This window comes from Rhamphochromis longiceps, linkage group LG12, assembly GCF_057381845.1.
Source record: "Rhamphochromis longiceps isolate RC_006_pf linkage group LG12, R_longiceps_female_GT1.1, whole genome shotgun sequence".
NCBI lineage: Eukaryota > Metazoa > Chordata > Actinopteri > Cichliformes > Cichlidae > Rhamphochromis > Rhamphochromis longiceps.
Genome location: NC_140568.1, coordinates 28,119,599 through 28,147,445, shown reverse-complemented (window position 1 = coordinate 28,147,445; position 27,847 = coordinate 28,119,599). Strand labels below are relative to the sequence as shown.

General features: G+C 40.8%; 2 protein-coding genes and 1 long non-coding RNA gene across 4 annotated transcripts in view; 1 reads left to right on the top strand and 2 right to left on the bottom strand.

Moving 5' to 3' along the window:
* mlxip (MLX interacting protein) overlaps positions 1–15,164 on the top strand; it is a 28,285-nt gene extending 13,121 nt beyond the window's left edge. For both annotated transcript variants that reach the window (XM_085425623.1, XM_085425622.1), the window contains exons 9-17: positions 1,567–2,137; positions 3,836–3,942; positions 4,526–4,634; positions 4,721–4,854; positions 5,075–5,182; positions 5,288–5,415; positions 7,614–7,737; positions 11,077–11,206; positions 13,148–15,164. In XM_085425623.1, coding sequence (XP_085281749.1) covers positions 1,567–2,137; positions 3,836–3,942; positions 4,526–4,634; positions 4,721–4,854; positions 5,075–5,182; positions 5,288–5,415; positions 7,614–7,737; positions 11,077–11,206; positions 13,148–13,254 — 1,518 coding nt within the window. In that variant the 3' untranslated portion in view covers positions 13,255–15,164. The remainder of the gene's footprint in view (positions 1–1,566; positions 2,138–3,835; positions 3,943–4,525; positions 4,635–4,720; positions 4,855–5,074; positions 5,183–5,287; positions 5,416–7,613; positions 7,738–11,076; positions 11,207–13,147) is intronic.
* A 151-nt stretch (positions 15,165–15,315) lies between these two features.
* LOC146657496 (uncharacterized) lies at positions 15,316–18,081 on the bottom strand. Its single transcript, XM_085426781.1, has 3 exons — positions 18,021–18,081; positions 16,213–16,343; positions 15,316–15,609 (listed from the first exon to the last, which is right to left on the bottom strand). Exons 1-3 carry the CDS (start codon positions 18,079–18,081, stop codon positions 15,409–15,411), a joined length of 393 nt encoding a protein of 130 aa, XP_085282907.1. The 3' UTR covers positions 15,316–15,408.
* Positions 18,082–22,989: 4,908 nt separating this feature from the next.
* LOC146657495 (uncharacterized) lies at positions 22,990–27,436 on the bottom strand. The gene is made up of 3 exons (XR_014914160.1): positions 27,339–27,436; positions 23,606–23,757; positions 22,990–23,395 (listed from the first exon to the last, which is right to left on the bottom strand). It is a non-coding gene; the product is annotated as an uncharacterized LOC146657495 (long non-coding RNA).
* Positions 27,437–27,847: the final 411 nt, after the last annotated feature.

Genomic DNA, 27,847 nt, shown 5'->3' with positions numbered 1-27,847 from the left:
TCTCCCACGTCTGCCACCAACTTTCTGCCTTACTGTAGTTAGACAAAAACAATGAAGTAACATAATAATATTACTAAACTGTTTACACAGCACTTTCATACATGACTTGCTCAAACTGATTAACATTTAATTCATAAAATTTTCAATAAAATTGTGTACTCTAAATAGCTCTGAATATTTGGCTTTTTTTTTCATACCTTCCTCCTTGAAGTTTCTCAAAAGTTTTTTAATCAGCCATGACTTGGCTTTAGTGAAAAAAATGTGTATCTTTTGGGTCCACGGTTAATTGTTTCTGGGTCCCTGTATGAATTTTAGCAACTCAGACAGTATAAAGGCTCATCATAGCCATGAAAAAGATATGCAGCGTTCGTGAAACCTGAACCTGGTTGAACCAGCAGACACTTTCAAAAGTGACATGAAGGTGTCACAGAGTTGCTGCACATCCATAATGTGAAACTCCTGTTCAACCACCAGTGCTATGGAGATCTGGTGGCTGTGATATTTAAACGGTGCTCAGTCGGTACAAAGTGTACACCACCACCACCACCAGCCTGAACCACTGATAGACAATAGATCATTGCTTTTATGTTACTTACCTCAAATCTGGACCCAACCACTCGAATGTTGCAGCAGAAATCAAAGCTTAGGCAACATGTTTTTTTTCTGTTGTCTCATATTGGTGAGTCTATATGATGGTCTTCTGCTGCAGACCAGCTGCTCTAAGAAATGCTCTTTTGTATACCTTGGGGTATTGTGTCACTGTTGCTTTTCTATGAGCTTAAAGCAATCTGGCCATTTTTCTCTGACGTCAATCAAGACATTTTCACCCAGAGGAACTCCTGCTAACTGGATATTTTACCTTTTTAATCATTCTCTGTAAACCCTACAGATGTTTTTGTGGGAAAATCCAAGCAGGTCAGCAGTTTTTAAAAAAACTCAGAGCAATCAACATCGATGCCACGTTCAAAATTACTTAAATCACTTTTCCTCCTCATTCTGAAATAGTTGTACTTAATAAAGTGTCCAGTGAACTTGTTTAAAAAAACAAGAAGCTTGTTTGACAATTATATATGCACACTGTCATAGTCCTGTCACTGTACTTCACTGTAATTGACTTTAGAAAACCAGTATTTGAAGACAGGACACGTACTACACTTTAAATACTCCATAAATAATCCTTTGGTACAGCACTTAATAATTCTGTTAAAACTATGACCTGTGAAATGAATAAAATAGTGTGGCTCAAAAATAAACTTCAGTATGAAGCAAATCAAAAATCTAAATAAGGTGAAAATATTTTTAAAATAAAAATTTCAATAAAGTAGAAACTTCAAATGAAAATTAAGGTACAGGATCAGTTAGCAGTGAGGTCAGTTATTAATTATTCAGAATATTTAGTATTATAAATCATGGATCCACTCCTGAAACTTTTACTACCGTTAGTTAAAGAGCAGGTATAACAGATGTGTCATCAGACAGTCTGTTTACTGTCATAAACCACAGAAGTGTGTCTGCTCTGTGTCATATTTTACTAAGTGTGCTTGTTTCCTTTTCATCCCTTGCCAGGCCCAGTTAATGTCCTCCATGCAGCTGACAACCAACCCCATCTCCCCTTCTAGCCCCATGTCTGTCCCCTCTCCCATGGCCAGTCAGTCAGGCAGTAGTAGCGATGTTGTCTATGCGCACAACTACATGTCCTTGTTCCCTGGGCAGGTGGCGCCCAGTGGTCAGGTTCCCTCTGTCGCTCAGCCGTTATCACATGATCCTCTGGTACAGTGCCTTCCAGGTCAGGACATGGCCTCAGCAGCACCCATGGTTACCTCACCCTTGAACAACACCTCAGTCTTGGATGAGACTGTAGCGGCATCTGTGATTACGCACACAGCCTCCTCTGTCACGCCGAGTGACTCTGCCACCACCTTCAGCCACAGCTCGGATTATAGCACCTTATCTGCACAAGCGCCAGGTCACCCATCCCATCTCCAAACCGTGGCTCCTCTGGCTGCCACTTCTGTACAGCAAACTCAGACTTTTGCTCTGCCTCGACCTTTACAGCCACCCAGTGCCAACAAAAGTCGGCCCATGCCAAGGATCGCTCCTGCTAACACCCTTCCCTCATCTCAGATCATCCTCACAGGTCTGTGGTTTCTAAAATCAAGATCAGTATTTTATATCTGTAAAATAGAAATGTAAAATTATCATTTTCACCACAAGGTAGCGCTACAGTATGTCTAATGTAATGACTTAATGTTGTAACACACATATTTGAGTTACCGTAGCTTCACTTGTGTTAGAGTTTTAAGGAAAAAAGTACACTGAGGTAGTTATTTCAAGTATAGATGTTTTCATTTTAAATATGACAATCTTTGTAAGATGTATCAGGAAAAGCTGCTGAAAAGGAGGTTATACTCATCGATGACATTAAAAGACAGATGTAGTGTGCTGGTCTGAAATGCCAGTGTGGAAGTAGCCTAAGCCAGGAGGAGGCGAATCACCCTTTTGTAGAAAACCAAGACTTATTTGATCTTTGAGCTTAGCAAAATGTTTCTGATGAGCTCATCATATCAGTCGCTTCATTTTGTAAACTACAGAGCTACAGTTTCATTGTACTGTGGTCGCAGATTTTGAAGCCATCCTGATAACCTTCTCCCACCAACGATGTGGAGATCCAACCTCTTTAGATCCAATTAAAATCAAGAGATGCTCTGGAAAAGAGTAGAATTCTTGGAACAGAGTTTAATACACTGAATCATATGAACAGCAGGAAAAATACATACAGAAATCTAGCAAGAGAATTACATAGCAGAAAGCAAGCAAAGCAAAACCCCGGGGTGTACAGCCTTGAGCACAGACAGTAGAGCAACTCTGAGACGGACAAGGAGAAACAGCAGAGGGGAAAAAAGTAATGGGGGTGTCCACTGGTCCCCTAATATATAGGGACCCGTATCCCCGCCCCCTGCTGCTGGGTAACTTTCCCACCCGCCTTCCAGCCAAACACAGCTGCAGGGGTCAGGTAGCGGCCAAGGTCTAGGCCAAAGGCCAGTCAGGACTCTGACTACCCTTTCGATTTGGCTTATCACAATAGGTCATGACACGGTCAAACATCACACATTAACCCTAATTATTAAATCTTCACAATCTTATTTTATAATTACATAGGTTCTTAAAACACTTCTCTGTGTGTGTGCGTGTGTGTGTGTGTATTTTATCGTGATGTGTTCAGGATCTCTGTTACAATGTTACTGTTTTGGTTGTGCTGCATGAAAGACGTTGAGTGTGTATTAGGGAAGGTTAGTTACCGGAGAGTAAATTATTCAGGACAACTCTCCCCTTACATTAACTGCCCTGTTACTGTACCACCTTAATATACCATGGTGAAGCAAAATGTCTTGTGCTTAAGACTCTACATGAAAGTTAAAATATATATGTTCAGTGCACATAGATATATAGTGTATATAGTTACATAGTTATCATACAAAAATCCACCACAGTACTATTGTGCAAAGTACAATGACGATAAAAAGTTAAACTACACTAAACTTGGGTCTCCGTTAGAGTCAAAAAGAGTAAAGATCTGGGTTTAGGCAGTAGAGTGAGGTTGTCTTTTGATTGAAAAGAAGATAATAGATAAGCAAAAACTGTACCCTAGTTTCTAGGTCACATCCACAGTTTGTCACATTTGGTTTCAAAAAGCCTCAAGAGCTCCTGTCCACAAACCAATGAGCGAGGTTAATGTGGCTACAACCATATTTTATATACATCCTATGATTAGATTTCCCACAGAGCTTTCAGATCACTCTGTAACATTTGTGTATGTGTGTGTAAATCCTCTCAGGCCCTTTCCCAGGTCATGCCAATGCTGTGATTGTTACACCCACACCACTGAAAGCAGATTTGGTCCCTAACACAGGTGTGGTCATCACTTCTCCTGCTCTTGGACCGGTATGTTTGCAGCTTATTGTTTGAATTTATTTCCTACAGTTTTGTTAAATGAATAAATAAATAAATAAATGTGCCCCTTATAAATTGTAAGGTTTTATATCATATTATAACAAAACAAATCTAATTTTTACCATGTCTTAAAAATTAGGTAAGTACAACCTCAGATGAACAACAAGACATGAGAAATCATGTTGTTTGATAATTTATTTTGGAAAAATGTAACCAAAATGCAGAAGCAGTGTGAGAAATGTGATTCTATAGCTTGCAGAATCACATTTAGCAGCAATAACCTAAAGTACATTTTCTGTGCCATCTTCAGTGTCTCATATCTTTGTGGATTAATTTACACTCTTCTTTATAGTGTTTGCAGGTATTTGTTTACGCACACATCTCTTGCCACACTAATTGCCACGTTTTTAAATCCTTAACTGGTCTGGCACCTGTATATTTGTGAAATTTGTTCGAAGGCCGTCTTTTTTATTTTTATTTTTTATTTTTTCTTTAAGTAAAGAGGATTGATATTTATTGCAAAGTTTCTTTCATGTTTTTATATTTATTTTTTGGATATTTTCATGTATCTCAGGCATCTGGATTTCACGTCGTGCCTCAGCCTCAGAAGTCTCAGACGATTGTTCCCAAAGAAAAATCATTTTCCTCTAGCCGCAAAAATCAGAAGGGTTCCTGCAGTGTTGGTGAGAATTAATTCAGAAAGTTACTTTAAACTTCACCTCCACAACGTGTTAAAACCTGTTTTGTTTTTTGTTCCTTTTCTTTTCAGTTCCTAATCAGCCACAATCTGGACAAAGGTCGCCCTGCGGGTTAGATCAGGTTCCTAGCCCACAGTCGTTACCCAGCCCACAGTCATTAATCAGCAGTACCAGTCCAGTTTTGGTGAAGAACGAGCAACCTCAGGTTTGTATTCGTGTGTTTTCAAACATAAAACTCAAACTTAAATAAGTTTGATCATGTTTGAATAGGACTGAAATCCAACTTTACATGTAAAACATCTTAATTAACTGAGATTGACCTTAATGCACGGATTACACCGTCATGGGGCATTTCCGATGTTTCTTTTTAACATTGCATACAATCTCCATAATACTGTCTAATCCTTTGTGCTGTTGTATGACAGATCCGGAGGACCACACACATATCTGCTGAGCAAAAGAGGCGATCAAACATAAATATTGGCTTTAAGACACTCTGCAACCTGGTTCCTGCTCTAAAGTCCCAATCAAATGTAAGCAGGCGTACCTGTATGTTATCATGAAATGTCCAGAACCATGTTTGCCTCTAATGCCTGATTTGTTAATTAAAAACATATTTATTAACTTTGTGCTTTTAGATCAGTAATGCAGTGACGTTACAGAAGACAGTGGAGCACATTATGAAGCTCCAGCAGGAAAGGCAACAAATGCAGGACGAAGTTAAGAGACTACGAGAGGAGATTGAGGAGCTCAACACCTCCATTAGGTATGTTTAAACATTTTGTATCATGTCTTAAACATTGAGCACTGTGCACAAGTCTTTTATATTTCAATTTTTCTTCTAAGGAGCCAGAGTTTTTACAGTGGTCTTGAGTAATAGTTCTCCTGGATTTTTGATGTTTTTTCAAAGTTTATCTTTGGACATTGGCTGCTTTTTCACATTTTTTCAGTCCAGTTCTTGCACATGACCATTTTCAGAGCCATGTTTTATTTGTTTAAGCTACTTAACGCTGAACTATGAATCATTCAAGGATACAAAGGTACCTGAATCAAGCGCCTACAACTTTAAAAATAATCAGTTTTAAATTGTGTCTTTAGGCACTTTGTCACTAAAAATAAATTATTTGATCCCCTTTTTTGTTTGTTATGACTTAGATAATACAGTCTAACCAAGTCATATCATTAAAAAATGAAAAAGTTGTTTAGCAATCACTTTTTCACACAGGGCCATGTGTAGGTCCCCCCCCCCAATAATAAACATCTTCATTTAGAAAATGCATTTTGGGTTTACTTATGTAGTCTTTGTCTAAAATTTACATTTGAAACCTTTAAGTGTGGCAAACACAAAAAAGAGAAAATCAGGAAGGGGGTAAACACTTTTTCACACCACTGTATCTAATTAGCAACAGCTTTTTCATCATAACAGTGATCCCAAACACACTGCTGAATGTGCCGATGCAGCTTGGTGGATTGCCGGAGCATTATGACTACCGTAGTCAGGAGTCTCGTGGAGTAATCTGGGTCCAAAACTCCGTCTGTTTCAGGTCCCAAAGTCAAACGAACACTGTGGCATCACCGTCTAAATGATGTGCTACGTAATCGCTGGCGACACAGCTACGTTAGCATAACATAAACACAGTGAAGCTGGAGGATAAACGCTAACTTTTTTCCACTCTATAAAAGCTAGCGTGAGGGTTCCTGATGTTTAGGGACAAATGCAATCACATGGTAGGATTCTGTAAACGGACCAAACTTCAGTCAGTAGAACAACTGAGATAATCCATCCACAATATGAGATTAGTAGTGATGTACTGTTTTCCTTTCAGATCCGATACCAAGAAAATTTCAGGGTGGTATCCACGATACTGATCTGATACTTTATACAAAAACGTAATGTTTTATTGTACAGTGGTCCCTCGCTATAACGCAGTGGATTTCACCTATGACAGGTTATTTTTGGAACGTAACTCCTGCGATAAACGAGGGACCACTATATTTTAAATTATGGCTTCATAATGGTCACAGGACATCAGACTACTTGTTCTTATTGCTTAATAATGCAGAATTATCATACAGACATAAAAAACCTGAGGTTGTGTATTTGAACACGTTGCCTGCCTGCAGCACTATAGGACTCCGCAAGAGATGTCTGTCTCGCCCTAGCGGGACCTGTCCCACTCCTCTCCAGTTCACCTCAACATAAGTTTCTCATATTCTGTGATATGATTTACTCTGAGGTGTTTGACGAGGTTAGTGGTGTTGCCACAACACCTCACTGTCTTGCCACATGTATCGCAAACCACGTCTTGGCTGTTTGTGAAGGTAAAATACGTCCACACATGACACTGTTTACGCTCAGCCGTTGTTGTGAGTGTGCACGCCAAGGGGCTGCGACACATTTATACAACCGTATTTCGCATATGACCATGAAAGGCAGAAGAGGAAGTAGTTCCTTCCAAGTTAGACGATCCAAATGATATAGTTTCTTTCCACTGTGTTCCTGTTAATGATAAACTAAAAATTTACCCCAAATTAGTAAAATATTGATATTTTAATATGAGAATCGATTCTGGAACATAAATAAGTGGTATCGGAGGAATCAATATTTCAGTATCGATCCACACACCACTAGAAGTTAGTCATTAATATACTGCACCGACATGGGAATAGAGCAGCTGTGAGAGAATTCAATATTAATTAATCAATGGTACAGAAGTGGAGGAAGCAAGAAGAATGAGTTGAGTAAAATTTGATTTATCTGACTGTTTTGTTTCACTTAATGCACCTTATAATCCGGTGCGCCTTATGGTCCGAAAAATACGGTATGTTTGCACAGGTTTCAGTACATTGCTGCACCGACCAAAATGTAAGGAAGTAAAGAGTGGCTCGAGACTTATGCACAGTACAGTACTAAACATGCACAGCGATCTGATGTATTAACTCTGAAATCTTTCCTCACTGCAGCTTGTGTCAGGAGCAGCTTCCTGTTACGGGCGTACCGATGAGACGACATCGCCTCGACCACATGCAAGAGAAGTTTAATGAATATGTGAAGAACCGCACACTTCAGAACTGGAAGTTCTGGATCGTATCCTTCTACAAGCTAGCTGATGTAACAGTTTTTATTTTTTGAGGGAGGCTTTTGTGTCTCCCACTTGAAACTAGAAAGAGAGGCACCTCACTGAGATCTGAATGATAAGTTGCAGGAAATACACAGCAGAGGCAGAAGCAGGCTTCCGACAGGAGAAGTTACGCGTAAGTTATTTTCTTAAGAAGGGTTTAGATAAAACTGGTGCCTCATACAGCTTTTAAATTTCAAAGTTTTCAGTCCATGAAATATTAAAAGTATTCATATATAAATAACCTAAAATAAATAGGTACTGTGTTGTATCAGATAGCAGAGGGATTGGTTTGTTTGTTATCTACCAGAGTCCAATTAGCCTCCCCTCACACAAGACCAGAAGAGTTTATAGATCTGTATTGACTTTGTATTATGTGAAGGGGAATCTTTATTTATTTATTCAGTTTAATATTCTACAGTTGCACCTCCTCTCCCCTTAAAAATTTCTCAATTATTAAGAAAAGACCCAAAGAAAATAAATTCCTTGCGTTTGTCTGGTTTCTTCTAATTTATCACCAGTGACTCTGAAGCAGGGAGTTTGTTTTTAGGAGCAGTAATTATCCCAGATAAAGTTTCTTGTGTTTTAGCCCTGTTGCTGTAGTGCAGGTTACTAGCATGCGGGCTGCTTTTCAGGCCCATTCGGACCCGGACCTATATCCAAAACAGATTTAAAACCTGATGGGATGCTTCTGTTTTAACTGGTGCAGGTTTTCTGGTCTTTACAGCAGTGGTTCAGTGGCTGAAGAAACGCGCAGAACAATCGGATGTGACTTAGCTATCTCACATGATATCGTTTAGCCAATCAACTCTGTGCATTCCGGGGGATACACACGGGGACTCTGCAGTGCCAACAGCTGAAAAGACAGTGAAAAGAAAGTGACAAATATAGAAAAAAGACAGGGAGTGATACAGACGACTGTGCTGGAGAAGGCCGAGACAAAGAAAACGGAGAGAAAAATAAGTAACAAATGGTGCTGGTGCAAAAAACAAAAACATTGGACAGTGAAAATAGAGGATTAAATGGCTGAATGCTGGACTTCTACACATCCAATCAGGCGATCTCCTAACAAATGTGATCCTGAAGGAGCAGTTTGTAAAAAGTGACTATTCCACTGTATTTGACTTGACACACAAATGCAAGGTTTTCTACAAAGTGAATATAATCAAACTAAATATTGCTCCAGGCTCACAAATGACCACCTCCACATGTGTATGAATGGCTCTGACTCCAGTCCAGGACAAACTACAGTTCTGAGCCAAAACATGGGAAAGAAAGCGAGCCACTAAAACTGTTCAGCTGTTAGGATGTTTATTATTTTTAAAACCAGTGGAGACTGTTCAGTCAGGATGTGAAACAGAAAAGGGGAGGTCTATTTACTTTTTCTATTTCGGATGTTAGGTCTCCCATAACTGCTGGGCCACTGTAACCTTCACCCTCCACATCTTCCCGCCCTTCTCTGAGCCCTTGGAATTTCTTAAGTTTCTTGTGTTCCTGATGTTGCTGTCATTCGGAACTGCTACATCTGTCATTATAAGCTGTCTCCTTCTGTTTGCCATGGATGTTAGTTGCCTCATCCTGGACTGTGGTGCTGACACTCACCAGTCCCCAGCCTCCTTCCTTCTGCTTGGCATACAGCCTCAGGATGCTGGACATGAGGTGAAACCCTGCATGCATGCATGCATGGTAAGGAGCTTCCTTTTCTTGATATCAGTGGCTTCTATCTCCTCCTCTGGCCAGCTTATTATCCCAGCAGGGTCTGATCACAGGCAGGGCATAGGTGTTATTACCCCCTCAGTTCTTACTACCTTCCCTCTCTATGTTATCATCAAACTACTTTTCTTCAGGCCGGACAACATTCCGATGTCACTGCTGTATATCCTGGTGGTGTGGATCAGTGAATTGATGTCTTGTTCACTCTCGGCATACAGCTTGATGTCATCCATACAGGAGGTGGCTGAAAACTGCTCCATTCCACAGTCAGTATTTGTAGCCTGTAGGTTTGGGCGATATATAAAAATTTTCCAGCCGACAATTGTCAGTCCAATAATCGATGATGGGCGATATATTCGCGCATGCACATATCCTCCGTGTAATCATGCACAGACTGATTTCATGTTTATAATACAGAAGAAGTCCAAACATGGATGAACTAATTTCCCCAGAAAAATTGGGGCTGTCAGCGTTGGCGCAGCATTAATGCGGTCATCACAATTAACATGATTAAAAATTTTAACGCGCTAAACCCATCTCCATCAACAAGCATTTGGGCGCACTCTGAGGAAGGTGCATTTGCTCACGAATAAAAGAGGGTGCTGTTAAAACAGCGCTATTATTTATTTTTATTTTTTTTTGTTGACTGCTTCTATTAGCTCCATCATCATTAGCAAACTTGCTCATGGGCAAATAAATGAATAAATCGCCCTTGTGAAAACGATCACCGATAGTTGATATATTCGTCCAATCACCCAACCCTAGTAGCCAGTCTTGTCAATGATCTCACTGAGGGGGTTCAGGCCGATGCAGATGCATCCCCATTGAGTTCCTGATGAAGGCTCTTAGGGTCCTGTTGATCTTGTATAGTTCTAGGCATTCCAGGATCCAAGTGTGGGACATTGAGTCATCGGCCTTCTTGTAATCTATTCTTCTAGTCTTCTCTTAAATTCATTAGCCAATGAGCTTTGCTACCCATATGCTCTTCCAGTATTGTTCCGTCTCCAGCCTTGGTGGTGCTGCTCTCATATTGTTCCCTTGCCACTGAAAGTACACCTTGGCTGGTTCTGTGGAGAACAGCTACTTTATTCTCTGCCTTCTATCTCTCTGGTTTACCTCTTCAAGCAGCTGGCCAAAGTTGTGAGTCTTTTCTTGGCAGTTTCCAAAGTGTTAGGTATGGACAGCTCGCTGTACTTCTTAAGTACCTCCCTGCAGTTCTGATAGTTGGCTAACCACTCTCCTTCTCCAATGGAGGGTACTGCTCCTTGTGGATGTTCAACTTGTAGCCAAGCATCTCATTGATCACTGCTGCTGTAGTGTAGATCAGCTTGTTTGTCTCAGTATATATCTTAATAACCCTGTATTATGTATATATGTGTGTGAGAGAGAACCTAGCATCCTAGTAGGGAAACCTTCAGGTATTTATTTACCTTTGCTCTCCAGGTCAATAATGTAGTAGGGTTGATAATAAGACTTCAACTGTATCAAAACCACACACTGCATTTTTAATACCTCTTGGCCTTTTACATTTAAAGCCTATTTTGATAAGTTGTGTAATCAGATTTAAAGTTCCTCCTTGACTGTCATACATTCAGTTCAGCATCATTATCAAGCCTCTTTTTGATTCTTTCAATGGGATGGTGTCAACAGCAAGCAGAGCAGAGCTTTGTCAGACCACGCTGCAATGGCTGGATCGTCACTGCTCGCTTCCAGCACTCAGACCCAGTAAGTAAAATAACCGACATGCTCTGACATACAAGTGGGGGGGGAAAGTCCTTTACGTCTTCATTCCACCTACTGTTTGCAAGAGAAGTGGATCAGCACTTTTGGATGATTTTTGACCCCAAAGGGACTTTCTTCCATCTGCACAGCTTTGACTATGCCCTATCTTTCACCATCTCTGTATATTCCTGCCTTTTAATCAGAAATCACACAACCATGACACAACAGGAAATTCAACATTGTAGCACAGTTTTTGAACGATATGATAACTCACTTGAGGGGTAATCACAGTAACTTTGTTGTAATTACAATGAGTGCATCTGATTATTACATAGCATTTTCTTCCACTAAAAATGCTACGTCCTGATGAACAGAGGCAACTTTTTGAGATTTGTGACATGGCGTGTTATGCTGTTGGAAGCAGTCTTAAGAAGATGGGTACACAGAGGTCACAACAGTCTTATAAACAGCATGACAGCATCACAACACACAGAACAGCAAGACAACGCAAAGCAATCCCCGGGGTGTAGCGCCTTAAGTGCCAACAGCAGACAGACAGATGAAAGATGAAGACAAACATACCCACACTTGTCAGGGCTGAGGCTCCTTTATATTGAGAGGCATCTACGGCTTCTCCTCTTTTTGTTATGTAAGCTCCCAAAATTTGACTTTAATTTCCACTTTGATTAAATTTTTCCCAATTTGTGTGAAATCATTCTCTTTAAAAACAGTTACACATTAGATGTATTTATTCATGTCTTACTTTGATCAATGTGTCAGTTTACACAACTTTCCCAGACCTCATCGTCCATCATCTTTATAGCTCATTTTGACAGCTTTATGGCCAAGGTCAGGTTAAAGCGTCAGGATCATGGTTGTTATGCCAGCTTTGCAGCAAAATGCAATTAGTCCTCCTTGATATTTTTATGGCTTTAAAGGAGTTGTAATGCCAAAGTTATCAATTTCACTAATTTATGGTAACTTCAGACTTCAGTTTGGGCTGTCAAAGCTATAATCTACCAATATGTCACAAACCTGACCTAAGTATACTGGTCACAAATAATTTGTGTATGTTTCGACTGCTTAACATGGGCACTCCCTAAAATATAAAGCACTGTAGTACAAGTATATAGTGTATACCAGTATATATCATTTCAGAGTCTACATGCCATGAGAAACATCCCCTACAGGTAGACATAGTCAGCAACGATACTAATGGAGGCTGAGAAGTTTAAATGATGCTCAAATGGTAGTAAGGGGCCCAAAGTGTGCCAAGAATATGTCTACAACATCCCCATCATTAGACCACAACTGATCCATTGGAGCAAGGCAGGACATGAAGCTGGTTTTCTTGTTGTTTGTACCAAATTCTGACCCTACTGTAAAAATACTGCAGCAGAAATCAAGATGCATCACGCCAGGCAACATTTTTCTCCAGTTTTTGTGAGAGTCTTTGTGAACTGTAGCCTCAGTTTCCTGTTAGCTGACAGAAGTGGCACTACATATGATCTTCTGCTGCTGGAGTTCATCTGCTTCAAAAGTGCTGCATACATCGGCTATAACCAGTGGCTGTATAAATTACTTTTGCTTTTCAATCAGCTCACAGCAGATTGGTCATTCTCTTCTGACCTCTGGCATCAACAAGCCGCTCACTCTCTGTAGTATTTTATAGTTTGTTCTCTGTATGAGATGGTTGGTTAGAGGCAAATCCCAGCGGTTTTTGTGATAGTGTGGCACCAATGACCATGTCACATTCAAAGTGACTTAAAATCACCTTCTTTATGCTGATGCTTGATTTGAATTTGAGCAGGTCATGCAGTCAACCAAAACTCAGATTAAATCAGAGCAAACTACATGCGGCTCTAAATGGAAAGCACACGGGCATCTGTTTGTGCAAATATCAACCATTTGTTTTAATGCAATTCATTTGGGCTTGTTTTTCAGTGGTCCTAAGTACTCTTCGCCAGCTGTGCACTACCACGTCCATTCTCAGCGATCCATCCGTGCTCCCTGAAGAAGCCATCCAGGCCGTAACACAAACAAACTCTTAGATTCCTCCTGGAAGTGACCCAGAAGCCACCTGAACTTTTTTTTTTTAACCATCATAACATATCACTGGTTTGCCTTGTAGCCTTTCAGCAAGCTCAGTCTTCCACAAATCCCAGAAAAGAGACTATGTTTGACTTTTGGGAACGAGACACATGGTGCACCAAACAAAATGAGTGCAAAAATGACTTTTTAATCATATTTAAATAGAAGTAACTATGACTATCTTTAACTTTCAGATGATTTTCCTCTTTTAGTGTATTAGAAGCTGGCCCATGTTGTTTTTATGTCTTGAAAGCAACAACTTGTATTTAAATTTAAGTTACATTTAAAAAATGTTAAGTCGCAAGATTGTGTTTCAAAAAGGGGAAATGCTGAATGTGAAGTTTGTTCTCTTATGCAGTATAAGGACATCATTTCTTTCCTTTCACAAGATTATCAGATGTTTTTTGTTTTGTTTTGGTTTTTTTAATCTAGCTAGAAGTACAATTTATTTTATTTGGAGGTTCAAACGCCTCCCATTGAGGAGATTGAAATATATTAAAGTTGAATACTTATATGTTGGAATTTGCCTGTCCTGTTCTGTTCACCGTCCCTTGTTTACTCAGGTGAATATTATCTTGTTCATAGCAGTTTTTTTCCGTCCCTGCTCTGCCCATTTCTACTGAGCTCACCTGCAAACAACACAAGGATGAACGTTGCAGGCCGCAGCACGATGCCGCAACATTACTGTCAGCGCCCACAAGACGCGTAACTGAACTAGCAGTACAGATTTTGCATACACTACTGTATATTCCCGCATCTACAGTGTTACAGGATCTTCAGTGTGCAGTAGGGGTCTTTCTGGTTCTTTACTGATCACTCAGGGCTACGCTAATCATCTAAGAACAAGTCGAGCCAGGATCCTTCTCAGCAGGAACACGTACTGTCTGTAAGGGTACAGGTTTCACTTATATGCTGTTTCTTTCCTTCTCACGGGTACACGTGTTCAAAGCAAACACAGATAAAAAGCAATGCATTGGAGGAAGCGCAAAGAAACACACCCAAAGCCATATCCAAGAGTATTCTCAGTCTGTTGTGTTACTGGCATAATGTTTTTATGGAGTACTCTGCTTTGTGGAGAGCTTGAGGGTTAGACACTGTGAGTGCAGCTGGCAGCCTTGAGGTCAAAGTGTGCCTGCATGTGATCTTTGCCAGCGGATTCGTCTCTGTCTTCTTTTGTGGTTCAGCACTCCTCAGGCAGATGTTGTGAGTTTGTTTTTTTTTTCTTTTATTGTGCAGAACAACTGAGTTTACAGTAGCACAACGCACCATGTTTAATAGATGAATGTGCAGCTTTTTGTGTGTGCAGTTCTTTTCTTTTTTTTATTTATGATTGGATTGCACGAGTCTTTTATAGGGGAAGTTGTGCTCTTGTGTTCCTCTGTAGGCTGCTCAGTTCACAAAAAATGGAGAATGCAGTGATGAACACTTAAATGAACAGTTTGGTGTTGCGAGTCAAATATATAGAGTTCAGATATGATTTACTACTATTTGATGATGAAGATGCACCTCTGAATGCAGCTAGGCTTTCTCTTTAAATAGTTTTGTAGTTGTTTCTCCTCTTTTGATGATGTCTCTGTGCCGTTTCTCTCCTGTATTACACCGTTTTCTTTCCTTCTCTCTCTCTAGTGATCTTTACTTTTGTGTTTCTTTGTGTGGATTTGTTTTGGATGATGTACAGGATGACGCAGATTGGATCTGCTTATGTTCGACTCCCAACATTTAGTATTGTATTGTTGGTTTTATGAAGAAAAGATATTTTCTTATGCTGGATACGACTGTTTCTTTGTGCTCTTCCCAAATGTCTACATGTAACATGATGGAAAATGCCTTAAATGATTCAGAATCACAATAAATACAACAAAACTGAAAACTTTGTCTTCTCATCACTTTAATTTCAATACAAAACATTTGCTCAATAGAATCCATGACCAGGTATCAGATTTAACTAAATATTTTCAATAAAAGAGAACATTAGTAGCCGACCAATCAGTGAATTCTAAACGTAGCTTTGCCGAGCCATTCGTCCACAAGCTCCAGCAAGCACTTGGTGTACACATAGCTGTCCAAGTCCTGCTTGAAGGAGGGTAGTCTGTGTGGGAGACCGTATTGCCGGTCTAGAGATGCACCACATCACGTATGATCTGGCAGATGTAGTGCAGCTGTGACGACAGCTCCGGGGTGAACTTTGACACCTTTGCCATGTAGCACTCGAAGGAGCTTAGCTGGTGAGCGGTGAGGTGCCGCTGCTCCGGCTTGATCAGCTCTGAAATGTTCAGGGTGAAGCAGGTGATGTTGGGAAGCAGTCCAAAAGCATCCTGCAGGAGAATCCATGAACATACAACTCAGTAACTACTCATCGCTGTTTGTGTGAAACTGATGATGATGTGTTGTTATTTTTGTAACACAAACGCATGCAAATGATCCACAGAAGAATTTGAAACTGACAGACGGTTCAAATACAGCTCTTAATTCATCACTTTCAGTCCCAGGAAGAGTTTATTATGCCTTTCTTTGTTTTCTAATGTAAAGTTATGTTTACATTTTTTTTAAAACCAGCTGCTAAAAATAGAGCAAAAGTCTTGATAATGCCTTTAAAGCATCAACATACACTCATGGTCTGTGGTGTCACCAGCTCCTCATGTCCATATAATCAAGGGAGCACAGCCTACAACTGGTATTGCTTGTAACATCCTAATACCAGTGTATGCACCTCAAATAACCTGATATGACTATAAAAGCTTTAATTTACTAAACCAGTGGTGGACTACCTATAACCTCTCTTTAAAACACCGTTTACCAGCTCAGTTTAGTTTCAGCAGAGACAGAATCAAGTTAAAAACATCAGTTTCTTTTATAAAGTCTAAATTCTTCCCTCATTATGTAATACTAATGATCTTTGTAAGCATCAGAAGCCTTACCAAGTGCTCCAGCGCGCTACGTATCTTCACCCTAATCATCCGGATGCTGGCATTCAAGGCACGCTCGGCTGCCCTGTTTCCAACAGCCTCACAGTTTGCTTTCACAGCCAGCAGGCAGAAGAAGATAAGGACTGCAGCAGCAGCATGAAAGGGAACACAGTGGAGATTAATTAGATTGATTACACTGAGCAAGTTTGCCGACCAAAAACTCGAGTCGAGCTGCAGCCTGCTTTCAAATGACACAGCCTCACTTCAGAGAAAGATCATTCTTTTCCTTTGGGTGTGGCTTTCAGAGCAAGAATTTTAGGAGTCAGTGTTTTTCTGCTGGGGCTTTCCTTTGTAAAGAAATTTCTTCAAAAGAAAACACAAAACATCGACACTTCCCGTAACAGGTAGTCAACCAAAACAGATTAAATCTGTAATAACTGGACAAAACAAGAAAAGTGTACAAACAAGAATTAAAGGTGGGTACCTTTGTGCTTTACCCTCGTTTAATCTTATTTCCTGTGATCTCTCATGTAAAATCAAATAAGTAACTCTTTAAAAAAATGCCAAAACTGTTTCAGGGTTAGCTAGAATGCAATTTTTTTTCTATCTTTGACCTTTACCATTGTCCTTTAAGGCCAGCGTATGATTCTCAGCTGCTACTAAGAGGCCCAAATTGTGGCAAGAACCTATCCCCACATCATCACATCACCAAAAGCCAGATACAAAGCAGGATGAATCCACCAAATCCTGACCCTACCATCTGGATCCTGCAACTCAAGACTCATCAGACCAGCGTTTTTTCCAGTCTCCTATTGTCCAGTTTTGGTGAGCCTGTATGAATTGTTGCCTAAGTTTCCTGTTCGCAGCTGACAGGACTGGCACACAGTATAGTCTTCTGCTTATGTAGGCCATCTGCTTCAAAGGGAAGGGAAGGGAAGGAGCCTGAGCTAATGTGTGAGGTTGAGAGGTACTGGCTAAATATAGTCGGGCTCACCTCAATACACGGTTTGGGCTCCGGAACCAGTCTCCTGGAGAGGGGCTGATCTCTGTCTCAGCCTGGAGTTGCCCTTGGTGACAGGTGGCAGGCTGGGGTGGGTGTCTTATCTTAGTGTCCCCTCAGCTTGCTCCCTTACATTGGAGTTTTTCCTGGTGGACGCAAGGATTTGTTCCCTGGACCCATGCGCTGAATGACAGTTCAGAGTAGTGGGTGCTCCACCTGACGACTCCACCTGTCGTCTTATTGGGAGACTTCACCACTCAAGTCCTATCGGGCTGGGTTAGCCTGTGGGACTTCGGAGGCAGCCGATTCAGGAGGAACAATGCGGTTTTTGTCCTGGTTGTGGAACACTGGATAAACTTTTTAACCTCTTGAGGATACTTAAGGGTGCATGTGAGTTTGCCCAACCAGTCTGCATGTGTTTTGTGGACTTGGAGAAGGCATGTATGGGGTCTCTGACCCATTGCTACGGGCCATTCGATCCCTATACAATTGTTGCAAGAGCTTGGTCTGCATAGCCAGCAATAAGTTGGGTCCCAAGGGTGGCTAGCCCTTCCCTTATAGATATATATAGGGTGAGGAGTTTGGCCATCTGGCAGGGGCTCAGAGTAAAGCCACTACTCCTCTACATCGAAAGGAACCAGTTGAGGTGGTTCAAGCATTTGACATCCCCACACTCGTGAACAAGACCCTGAGATACTTAAACTCCTCCACTTGGGGCAGTTACTCGTCCCTGACTTGGAGTGGGCAGTCCACCCTTTTCTGGCTGAGGACCGTGGCCTCAGACTTGGAGGTGCTAATTCTCATTCACACCGTTTCTCACTCGGCTGTGACTGCTCCAGAGCGAGCTGGAGGCCACCACCTGATGAAGCCAACAGAACCATATCAGATATCAAAAGTAGAGATGAGATCCTGACACCATCTAAGTGTTAGCCATGTGTAGTTAGTCCCTGTATTGTTGAGGGGTGAATTAAAAATAGATTTAATTTTTAATCATTCGTGCTCCAGTCTGTGTCCTTTGGCTAAGTTGCACTGCTCTCTCTTGGCAGAAGAAAACGCAAAATTACTTTTTAAAAAATATCATATTTAGATAAAAGTAACTATCATTACATCGAAAGCTGATCCTTATTGTTTATTTGTCTGGCAGAAGAATATTTAACTTCATTTAATATATTTAACTACCTGTGCTTTCTAAAAGTATTTATATAAAACTTTGACTTTGGTTGTTTTAGATCTTTTAGTCTTAATATAAAGATTTTTAGTGTGTTGTGTACATTTCTAATGTGCTGCCAGACTTGTTTGCTGGACTAAAAGAGTGGTTAACTGACCAAACTGAGTAATGATGACTGGATAAGTCAGCCTGCAGCTGGAAGCTGGTGGCTTAGGGCCACTTGGTGGCTGTAATGTGGAACTACAGGCTGACAGCTGATTACATCTGCACAATACACTGGGCAGATGCTGGAGTCTTGTGGAGCTCATAGGAAGTGATATCAGACGGGAACTGTGCAGAAGAAGGACAGCTCATTTCCTGTGGGTCTGGCTGCTGTTTGAGAATGAGAAGAGATCAGGAAACAGCCTGCTGGACAGTTACAAGGACTGGACTGTGCTGTAACTCTGTGGACTGGGCTTTTGTTTTTATTTTGCTGTATTCAGGTACCTGTGTAGTGTACTTTGTCAATGGAATTTCCCCTCAGTTCTTAAAGAGTGTAATAACTATTTTTATTATTTTTAATCATCCATCAATTCACTTTCTTATCCGGGACCGGGTTACAGAGGCAGCAGCCTAAGCAGAGAAGCCCAGACTTCCCTCTTCCCATCTTCCTCCTCTAGATTTTCCAGGGAAACGCCAAGATGTTTTCAGGCCAGCAGAGAGATATAATCTCTCCAGGGTGACCTGGGTCTCCCTGGGGCCTCCTGCCGGTGGGACATGCCCGGAATACCTCACCCAGGCAGCATCCTTTTCATATGCTCGAACCTCCTCACCTGGCTCCTTTCATTGTGGAGGAGTAGTGGCTCTGAGCCCTTCTTAATGATTATATTCCTCGTTCTATCTATAGGGGAGAGGCCATCCACCCTTCAGAGAAAGGTCATTTCTGCTACTTGTATCAGCGATCTCATTCTTTTGATCAGTACCCACAGCTTGTGAGGGTGGTGACATAGATCGACTGGTAAATTGAGAGCTTTTTCACGGTCAGCTCTCTCTAGGTACTACGGCAGACTGGTACAGTGTCCACATCACTGCAGCCGCAGCACCAATACGTCTACTGTGCTCTTGCTCCCCTCACTCATGAACAAGACCCTGAGATACAGGGGACAGTATTTGGATCAATGTGCGTTATAACTTGTATTTAAATTTCAATTGGTTTTAAAGATTTAAAGTCACAAGAATGTGCGTGGGTTTTTAAAAAAAATATGAAGCAAAGTTTTTATCCAACATTTGTTTGCTGTTTCTGGTTGATGTAGAGTATTCAGAATCACAATAAATACAACAAAAATGAAAACTTGGAGTTCTTTTCCCTTTATCTTTAATAAAAAATAATTTGGTTATTAATAAATAAATACAACCAGGATATCAGATTTCAATAAATATTTTAAATAAATTAGAACATTAGCAGCCGACAAATCAGTGAAATCAAAACTTCGCTTTGCCGAGCCATTTGTCCACAAGCTCCAGCAAGCACTTGGTGTACACATAGGCATCCAAGTCCTTGAAGGAGAGTGGACTGTAGGTCTGGGAGACCGTCATGCCGGTCCAGAGCTTTTCGGCATCCTGCATGGACTGGCGGATGGCCTTTAGCTGCGATGACAGCTCTGGGGTGAGTGTTAACACATCTGCTATGCGGCTGTGGAAGGACGAGAGCTGGTGAGCGGTGAGGTGCTGCTGCTCTGGCCTGACCAGCTCCGAAAAGTTCAGGGTGTGGCAGGAGATGTTGGGAAGCACCCCGGGAACATCCTGCAGGAAAATCAGTGAGTTACAAGCTGCAGGCGGTTCAAATACAGCCGTCAATTTATCACCTTCAGTGCCAGAAAGGTTGAAAGGCTGTCATTGTTCCCTAAAGTGCAAATTTACATTTTCACCTTATTTTTTCCAAACCAGCTGCCAAAGCCCCCCAAAACTTTCAGTTTACTTTAGAAAAGGAAGCTGAGAAATGTACTTTTAGATTTCTGCTTAATTTTAAAAGCAGTTGTAGATGCTGATTACGCATCACTGTCGGTAAGTCGGCAAATAATTTCAGCTCACTGATTTACTGATATGTCACCTAGTCCCTGTTAATCTCTATTAGGGCCTTTCAGTGCACAAACTAAGAACAAACATAAAATAAAAATGAGAATTATTGTTATTTATTGTGTTTGTTAAATTATCTAAAATTTTCATTTTAATATTTTTAGCATAATCTCAGTCGATTCTGACATCTGACTGGGCTGTGTGCTCAAACACAGCACAGCGCTTTACCGAAGCTGCTTCCATTAAGATGAGTCAATTTTTACAAACTATCATTCAAGCTGCTTTAAAACACATGTAAACTGTGGAAACTTTTACCTGAGACAGTACTGAGTTAAAAAACACCAAATTCTTCACACAGTCTCCCTTCTTTATGATCTAATGATCTTTGTAAGCATCAGAAGTCTTACCAAGTGCTCCAGCACGCTCCGTATCTCCACTCTAATCTCCTGGATGGTGGTGTTCAAGGCTTTGTTCCTAACAGTCCCGCAGTTTGCTTGCACAGAGAACAGGCAGAAGAAGATAAAAACTGCAGCGGCAGCAGCAGCAGCATGAAAGGGAACACAGAGGAGATTAATTAGATTTGAATACACTCACATGTACACACAGAGAGAGAGAGAGAGGGGGGGGGGGGGGGGGGGGGGGGTGAGCTGCAGTAACCACTGGAGAGTTTCAACATTGCACAAGTTTGACGACCAAAAAACTCGAGTCGAGCTGCAGCCTGCTTTCACACAGCCTCACTTCAAGATGCTTACCAGCACGGAAATCCATGACAGCAGGAGGCGTTGGTTGACTGCAGGCTCTAATGAGACACTGTGGTCCATCTTTCAAGGATCACTTTTATTAGAACTCCTGAGATAAAGATCAGGCTTTTAATATTTTCCTCTGCGTGCAGCTTTGAGAATAAGAAAACTTTAGGATTCAGGTTTTTTTCTCTTCTGGGGGTTTCCTCAAAGGAATCCCTGGTTTAAAAAAACTACACATCCCGTAACAGATCTCATGTGATTACTCATTTAAATTACATGAATGACTTGCACAGCTTTCTATATATATATATATGTGTGTGTGTGTGTGTGTGTGTTTCTATTAGCCTAATATTAAACAAGAAAATGAGTCAGTGAACGTAATCAATCAAGCTTTGTCCTGAAAATGTAAATGTGTCATCACTGTTTTAGGTTTTTTCTTGAGCTTAATCATTATTGACCTTTGCAGGTCTCCATTAAGACCAGCATATAATGGTAATATATTACTAAGGGGCTCAAGGTGAGAAAATATCCCCCATAACATCACACCACCAAGAGCTTGAACCATTGCCGGATGGATTCTCCATCCAAATTCCGACCCTGTGATCCAAACGTCACAGCAGAAATCAGAGTCATCAGATCAGGGAATATGTTTTTATGTTTCTGTGGCACACAGTGTTGTCTTCTGCTGCTCTGGTCATCTGCTTCAAGAGATGCTCCTTTACATCCCTTGCTGGTAACACATTGTTATTTGAGTTGCCTACCTATGAGCTCAATGCAGTCTATTTTCCTCTGATCTCTGACATCAACAAGCGATTTTCACCCAGAGAACTGATCCTGACAGGATGTTTTCTCTATGTTGGGCCATCCTGTATAAACCCCAGAGATGGATATGTCTGATCAGCAGTTTGTGAAATCTGGCACCAACAACCAGAGTCACTCAAATTATGTTTCTTTTCCCTTCTGATATTCAATTTAAACTTCATTATTATCATCGTCACCTAAATACACTACATGTGATTGGCTGAATAGGCATAGAGATACTAAATTGCTCTTTTTAAAGACTCATAGTGCTTTCTTACTACAAGAGTCTCACTCACACCAACACAAGTCATTTTTTCTACATTCACATATGTGATGGTTGGGAGCATCTGATGGATTACGTTGGGGTTCAATGTCTTTCAGAGTTGTGGATGTCAGCGATCGAACCACTGACATTCCGATTAGTAGACGCTGCTAAAGATGTTTACAGTCCTGTTATTAACTCTTTTCTTCTTTATGTGGGACAAAAAGTTGGTTCTCATAACATGAAGATGCAGTCGTGTTTATGGTTAAGTGATGGTTAGGCGGGTTAGTATCTGTGCTTACACTAAGTGTTAGTCAGCAGGATGTTCTGCGAAGTCATCGAGACAACTCTGTTTGTGTGGTCCGCCTTTGGCAAGAGCGTCCTCTGAACTTCACCGTGTGAAGGTTTGGCCGTAGGTTTGCTTTTAGGTTAGTGCTGCGATGGCTACAACATTTTGATGGCTAAGGTAAAATGTAAAAAAACAAAACATTATGTCGTTTGTGTGGCAAGCAGAGAAACAAGGAAAGGTCAAAGGGCTTCATGGTCTGAGCTGAACATTTTATTATGCCAGGTAACGTTTTTAAACTGCACATGTGGTAGGTTACGTTATCCAGTCAGAATGGACCAGCCATAAAACATTACACATCATTCGATATAAATAAAATAAATACAAGCAAAAAATAATAATTAATTAATAAATACAAAAATAAATAAATAAATAAATAGGTAGGAAAATAAATATTTTTAAAAACTCTTACATTTTGTCTAACAGGTTAGTGAAAACATTAACAAGACGGCTCCATCTGTGTGAAATTTTTCACCCATATCATGCTGTTTTTTAAAATACCGAAGATAGTGGTTTTCTTATTGTAAGTGTCTAAAGCCTTTAAATCTATGCTGCAATGTTGCCGGGGGGCACCAGCGAAATCTGTCTGCGCAACAGTCAAGTTGAACCGTTTAAGGAACACATTTGTGTTCTTGGTGACTTTTTCAGCCCCCAAATTTCGGTCCCCAATTACATCCTTGACGAATGCTGGCAGGCTTTCGAGGCAGCCCACAATGGCACAGATGGAATTCCTGATCTCGGTTTCGTTTCCCATTCCCCAAGTTTGTCCCTTAAGTTTCCCTGTGTCGGTTGAGTTGAGTGGCAGACCTGCGTATTTGCACTGCAAAAGAAGTGAGAGCAGTTAGCGCAAAGGCAATGATGCAGCACAGCGCTCTGAGGATGTTAGCTATACTTCCATGATAAAAATCAGAGTTTCAAAGGGTTCCTTTACAACAGATCGTGTTTATCGTGACACATAAAGTGGCTTTGACAGTTGAATGCAAATCTTTAGATTTATATTTACCGGCACATTTTATTTTATTGTACTTACATAATTATTTGTTGCCCTTTGTAGTTCGCAGAGAGATGCTTCCAAGTTCTTCTTCATTTCCTCTTTAAGCTCTTGTATAGGGTTCTTTGGCACTGGGTTGGAAGCCATAATGGGAATACATATCATCACGATGAGCGACAGATGAGGGAGCTCTGCAAGCAGTTATGCAAAAAAAAAGCTGATGTCAAAAAAAGCTGAAATCAACACTGCTGGCAGATCACCTGATCATACTAAAAAAGAAAGCTAGACTTGAGAGACTGACACTTAAACAGTTATTTCAGATGGTAAGCACACCCTCATACCTCAAAGCAGACTTACACATAAAAGGCGGTAAAGTAGCAGAAGGATCATTTACTTCAGTGTATATTTTTATGTATATAGTGCCATTTCAAAACACTGGTTACTTCACTACAAAGTAAAAACCCTACAATCTTAGAGAAAGAAGATTAAGCATGTCGCAACAGCAGGGAGAAAGAACTCCCTTTTAACAGGAAGAAACCTGCATCGAAACCAAGATTGGAGAGGGGAGAGGAGGAGAGCGTGGAGACACACAGACAAAATGCAAACTATGAGAGGGGAAGACAAAAGTTGATGATATGCACTAGTGAAAAGAGCTGAGTGGAAAAGAAGTGCTCAGTGCATCATGGGAAATTCCCTAGCACTCTGAGGCTATAGCAGCATAACTGAGAGATGGTTTCAGTCACTTGATTCAGCTCTAAGTAAAAGCTTTATTAAACAAAACCAAAAAAAAAAAACAACAACCAAAAAACAATAACAAAAGCTGAAGCCTAATCTTAAAACTACAGAGGATGTCTGTCTCCTGAATCCAAACTGGGAGGTGGTTCCACAGCCGAGGCTCAAGCCCCTGCCTCCCATTCTACTTTAAGAAACTCTAGGAACCATGTTTAGCCTGCATTCTCCATCAGGACTACAGGTCTGTAAGGGCCCTGATCAATCAGTACTTTGTATGTGAGTAGAAATAGGATCTCTTCTTCTAGTCCCTGTTAGCACTCTCACTGCAGTGGATTGGACTGAAGGCTTTTTTCTTTAAGCTTTTAGAGCAAAATCATAATAAAGAAGTACAGAATAGTCCAGCATAGAGGTAACAAATACCTCAACAAGTTTTTTAGGGTAACTCTGAGGCAGTTATTGACATTATAGTATGCAGATGAAAGATGGCAGCCATACAAATTTGTTTAATGTGACCGTTAAATGACAATGACTCCACGCTTCGAGCAGTTCTAAAAAGCCTCACTTCAAAACACACCACAACGTGAAGATAAACAGCAGCTCTACACAAAGATCTGTGTCTGATCTACGCTTTGCAGGAACAAATGATCCTCCTATACTGTTCAACTAGAAATCAAAAGGAGCTTACCTTTAATAAGACCCATGGTGTTGCCTGTTTCTGTTTGCTGCTAATGATCCTAAACTGGCACACAATGTGCTTATATACCAAAATGTGGGATTTTTTTTGTTTCAGGAGATGACGTTTGTGGCACTATCGTCCAGAGAATCTTTCTAAATGTTTCTATTTTGCAATTGTAGGTCGTTCACCACATGAACTTACTGTGGGTAGATGAAGCAAACTACCACAGAGGCATCTCAAAGATCTGATGTCTGTTGATTAAAGACAAAAAGTGGTGAACTGCAGGTAATGATTTGACTGTGTCTCCCACTGACCCCATAGTTAACTGCTTGTGGCAGTACAGGAAACCCAGAAACACTGATCGCTTTTTGTTCTTTCTGTTTCTGAATCACATTGCTTTCCACTTTTGTTGACCAGATATTTCCAAATAAGGTCCAAAAAGCCAGATTAACTTTAACTGCGGGGCTCCAGAGGGCCAAGGCCCGCCGCCTTTGGATTCAATCACAAGGGGTCGCCGCTGCAGGTAGTGTCACAAACACCGAGATGATCCATCTCCTTCATGTTATCAGCACATGTTCAGTTTCTGTGTACTTGTGGCAAAATGTAATCAGCCACATGACGTTACCGACTTATAGACTGCGTAAGAGGCCCTGAACCACGCAGGGCAGGACGGATTCAAATTTTCATGTTGTTTACACAACAACTTAAGATTCATCTGACCAGTCAATATTTTTCCAATTAAATTTTTGACGTTCATGGGCACCGGTTTGGCTCAGTGCGCTGAGCGGGCAACCACATGCCATTCGGCTGAGAGCGTCCCACCCGGGTTTGAGTCCGTCCCGGGTTTGAGTCCGACCCATGCCCCTTTGCTGCGTGTCTCTCCCCCGCTTTCCTGTCCGACCTTCACTGTGTCTATTAAATAAAGCTGAAAAAGGCCAAAAGGTTTTTGATGTGTGAACTGAGGCCTGCTCTTAGTTGACAGGGATGGCACTCGGTGTGGTTTCTGCTGCTTTAACCCATCTTCTTCACAGTCACACATGTTGTGTGTTTAGAGATGCTCTTTATATTTGCTATACAAATAAATTTATTATTATTTGAGTTACTGTTGCCTTCCTAAGTAGAAGCAGTCCGGTCATTCCCTTCAAACCTCTGGCATTAAAAAGGTATTTTTACCCAGAGAACTTCCGCTCGAGGATATTTGCTCTTTTTCGCACCAATCTCTGTAAACAATAGAGATGGTTGTGTGGGAAAATCCCAGATTAGCAGTTTCCAAAATATTCAAACCAGCTGGTCTGGCACTAACAACCAACCCACATTCAAAGTGACTTAGATCAACTTTCTTCCTCATTCTGATGCTCAGGTTCGTCTTCAGCAGGCCGGCTTGACCACGTTTACTTAAAGCAGCCTTGCAGCATCTCAGTCTGACCTTTTGAAAGGCTGTGTTGAACTACAACACATTTACTCCTAAATACAGTGTGCCGCTGCCATGTGATTGGCTTAGATTTGCATTAATCAGTTGGGCAGGTGTACCTAATGAATAAACTTAGTTTGAGCAAAATGCAAAGAGCTTCACTCACATACACTTTTTCACTTATTTATTATTCAACAACTATTCAAGTGTGGTTCAGTAGTTAGTAGTAGTAGCACCTAATAACGTAGCTGGTGTATATTTGAAGTGGAGAACAAAACTGTTCGTGGAAATAAGGGGAGCCATAACTCCTCATACCTGAGAGTAATTTCCACTCAGGGTTTCACAGACATGTCTACAATGGTTCCAGTTCCAGTAGACTCACACAAGCATTGAAGATACTGAGTCATATTCAAAATCTACTTTATTGGTACACAAATTTCATAGAAATTAATCTAAGAAAAAGAAGTCAGAGTTTTTCCATTCTCAGACACAACACAGGATCTTATCACCTTGTACTCTGTGTAAAAGGTTTTTATCTGAAAACGTTATCACTGAATGTCACCTGCAGTCTGTGTCAGTTATCTGAGATCTCAGTTTACTAATTCCATTCTCCTTGTGGTTTACGGGGAACTCTGTCACTCGATTACTGGAGAATTCCACAAAACATTTGTGCACACCTAACTCAACAATAATTAATAAGCTGCCATAAATTTTTGCCAGATGTTCACACTTCCCAGAATGTGAATCCAACTCAGTTTCCAACTCAATCCCAGGCCTCACTGCAGCCGCATAAAGGCCACTAATGTCTGTTCAAGCATGGGGTAAAAGAGACAAACCCGTATAACAAACACACTCATTCATATATTTCCTCATTGAACAGTCATTTCCAGTGGACAAGCACACAAACAACATCCTTATATTTTCAAACTTTTACAAAAACTCAAACAACTCACCCATCAGAACTTCATCTTTTGGACCTTGTGTTCAGCAAAGTAACTGACAGCACTGCTCAATTCCAAAATCCTTGTGGTTTACTCATCCTGCTCTCTTCCCTCTTTCCCCCTGTGAGCACTTCCTTGCTTTGGTTGCTAAATATATATTTTAAAAAGCCACTGCGCTTAGTAAGTGCTCTGAGCGAAACACAGGTGGCATCAACAGGTTTGGGCACATTTTGCAGAAATGACAGGAAGCAAGACGAGGAAGTAAAGCAATATATTTCGCCAGAATCCCCCACTGGCAACAAAACATAAAATGCACCTATTAAATCAGTGGAGTGTAAAAAGTCTGAGTAAATATTTGCAACTAAAATCCAGTTCATCTTTTTGTTCACAGTAATTGTGAAAAACGCTGACTTTATTTTACACTTCCTCATTATTTTCTTTAAAATCCATCACTAAATAAAATGTATTATGAATACGAGTCAGTATCTTTAATGCTTCCACAAGTCTTATCATGTAAATCG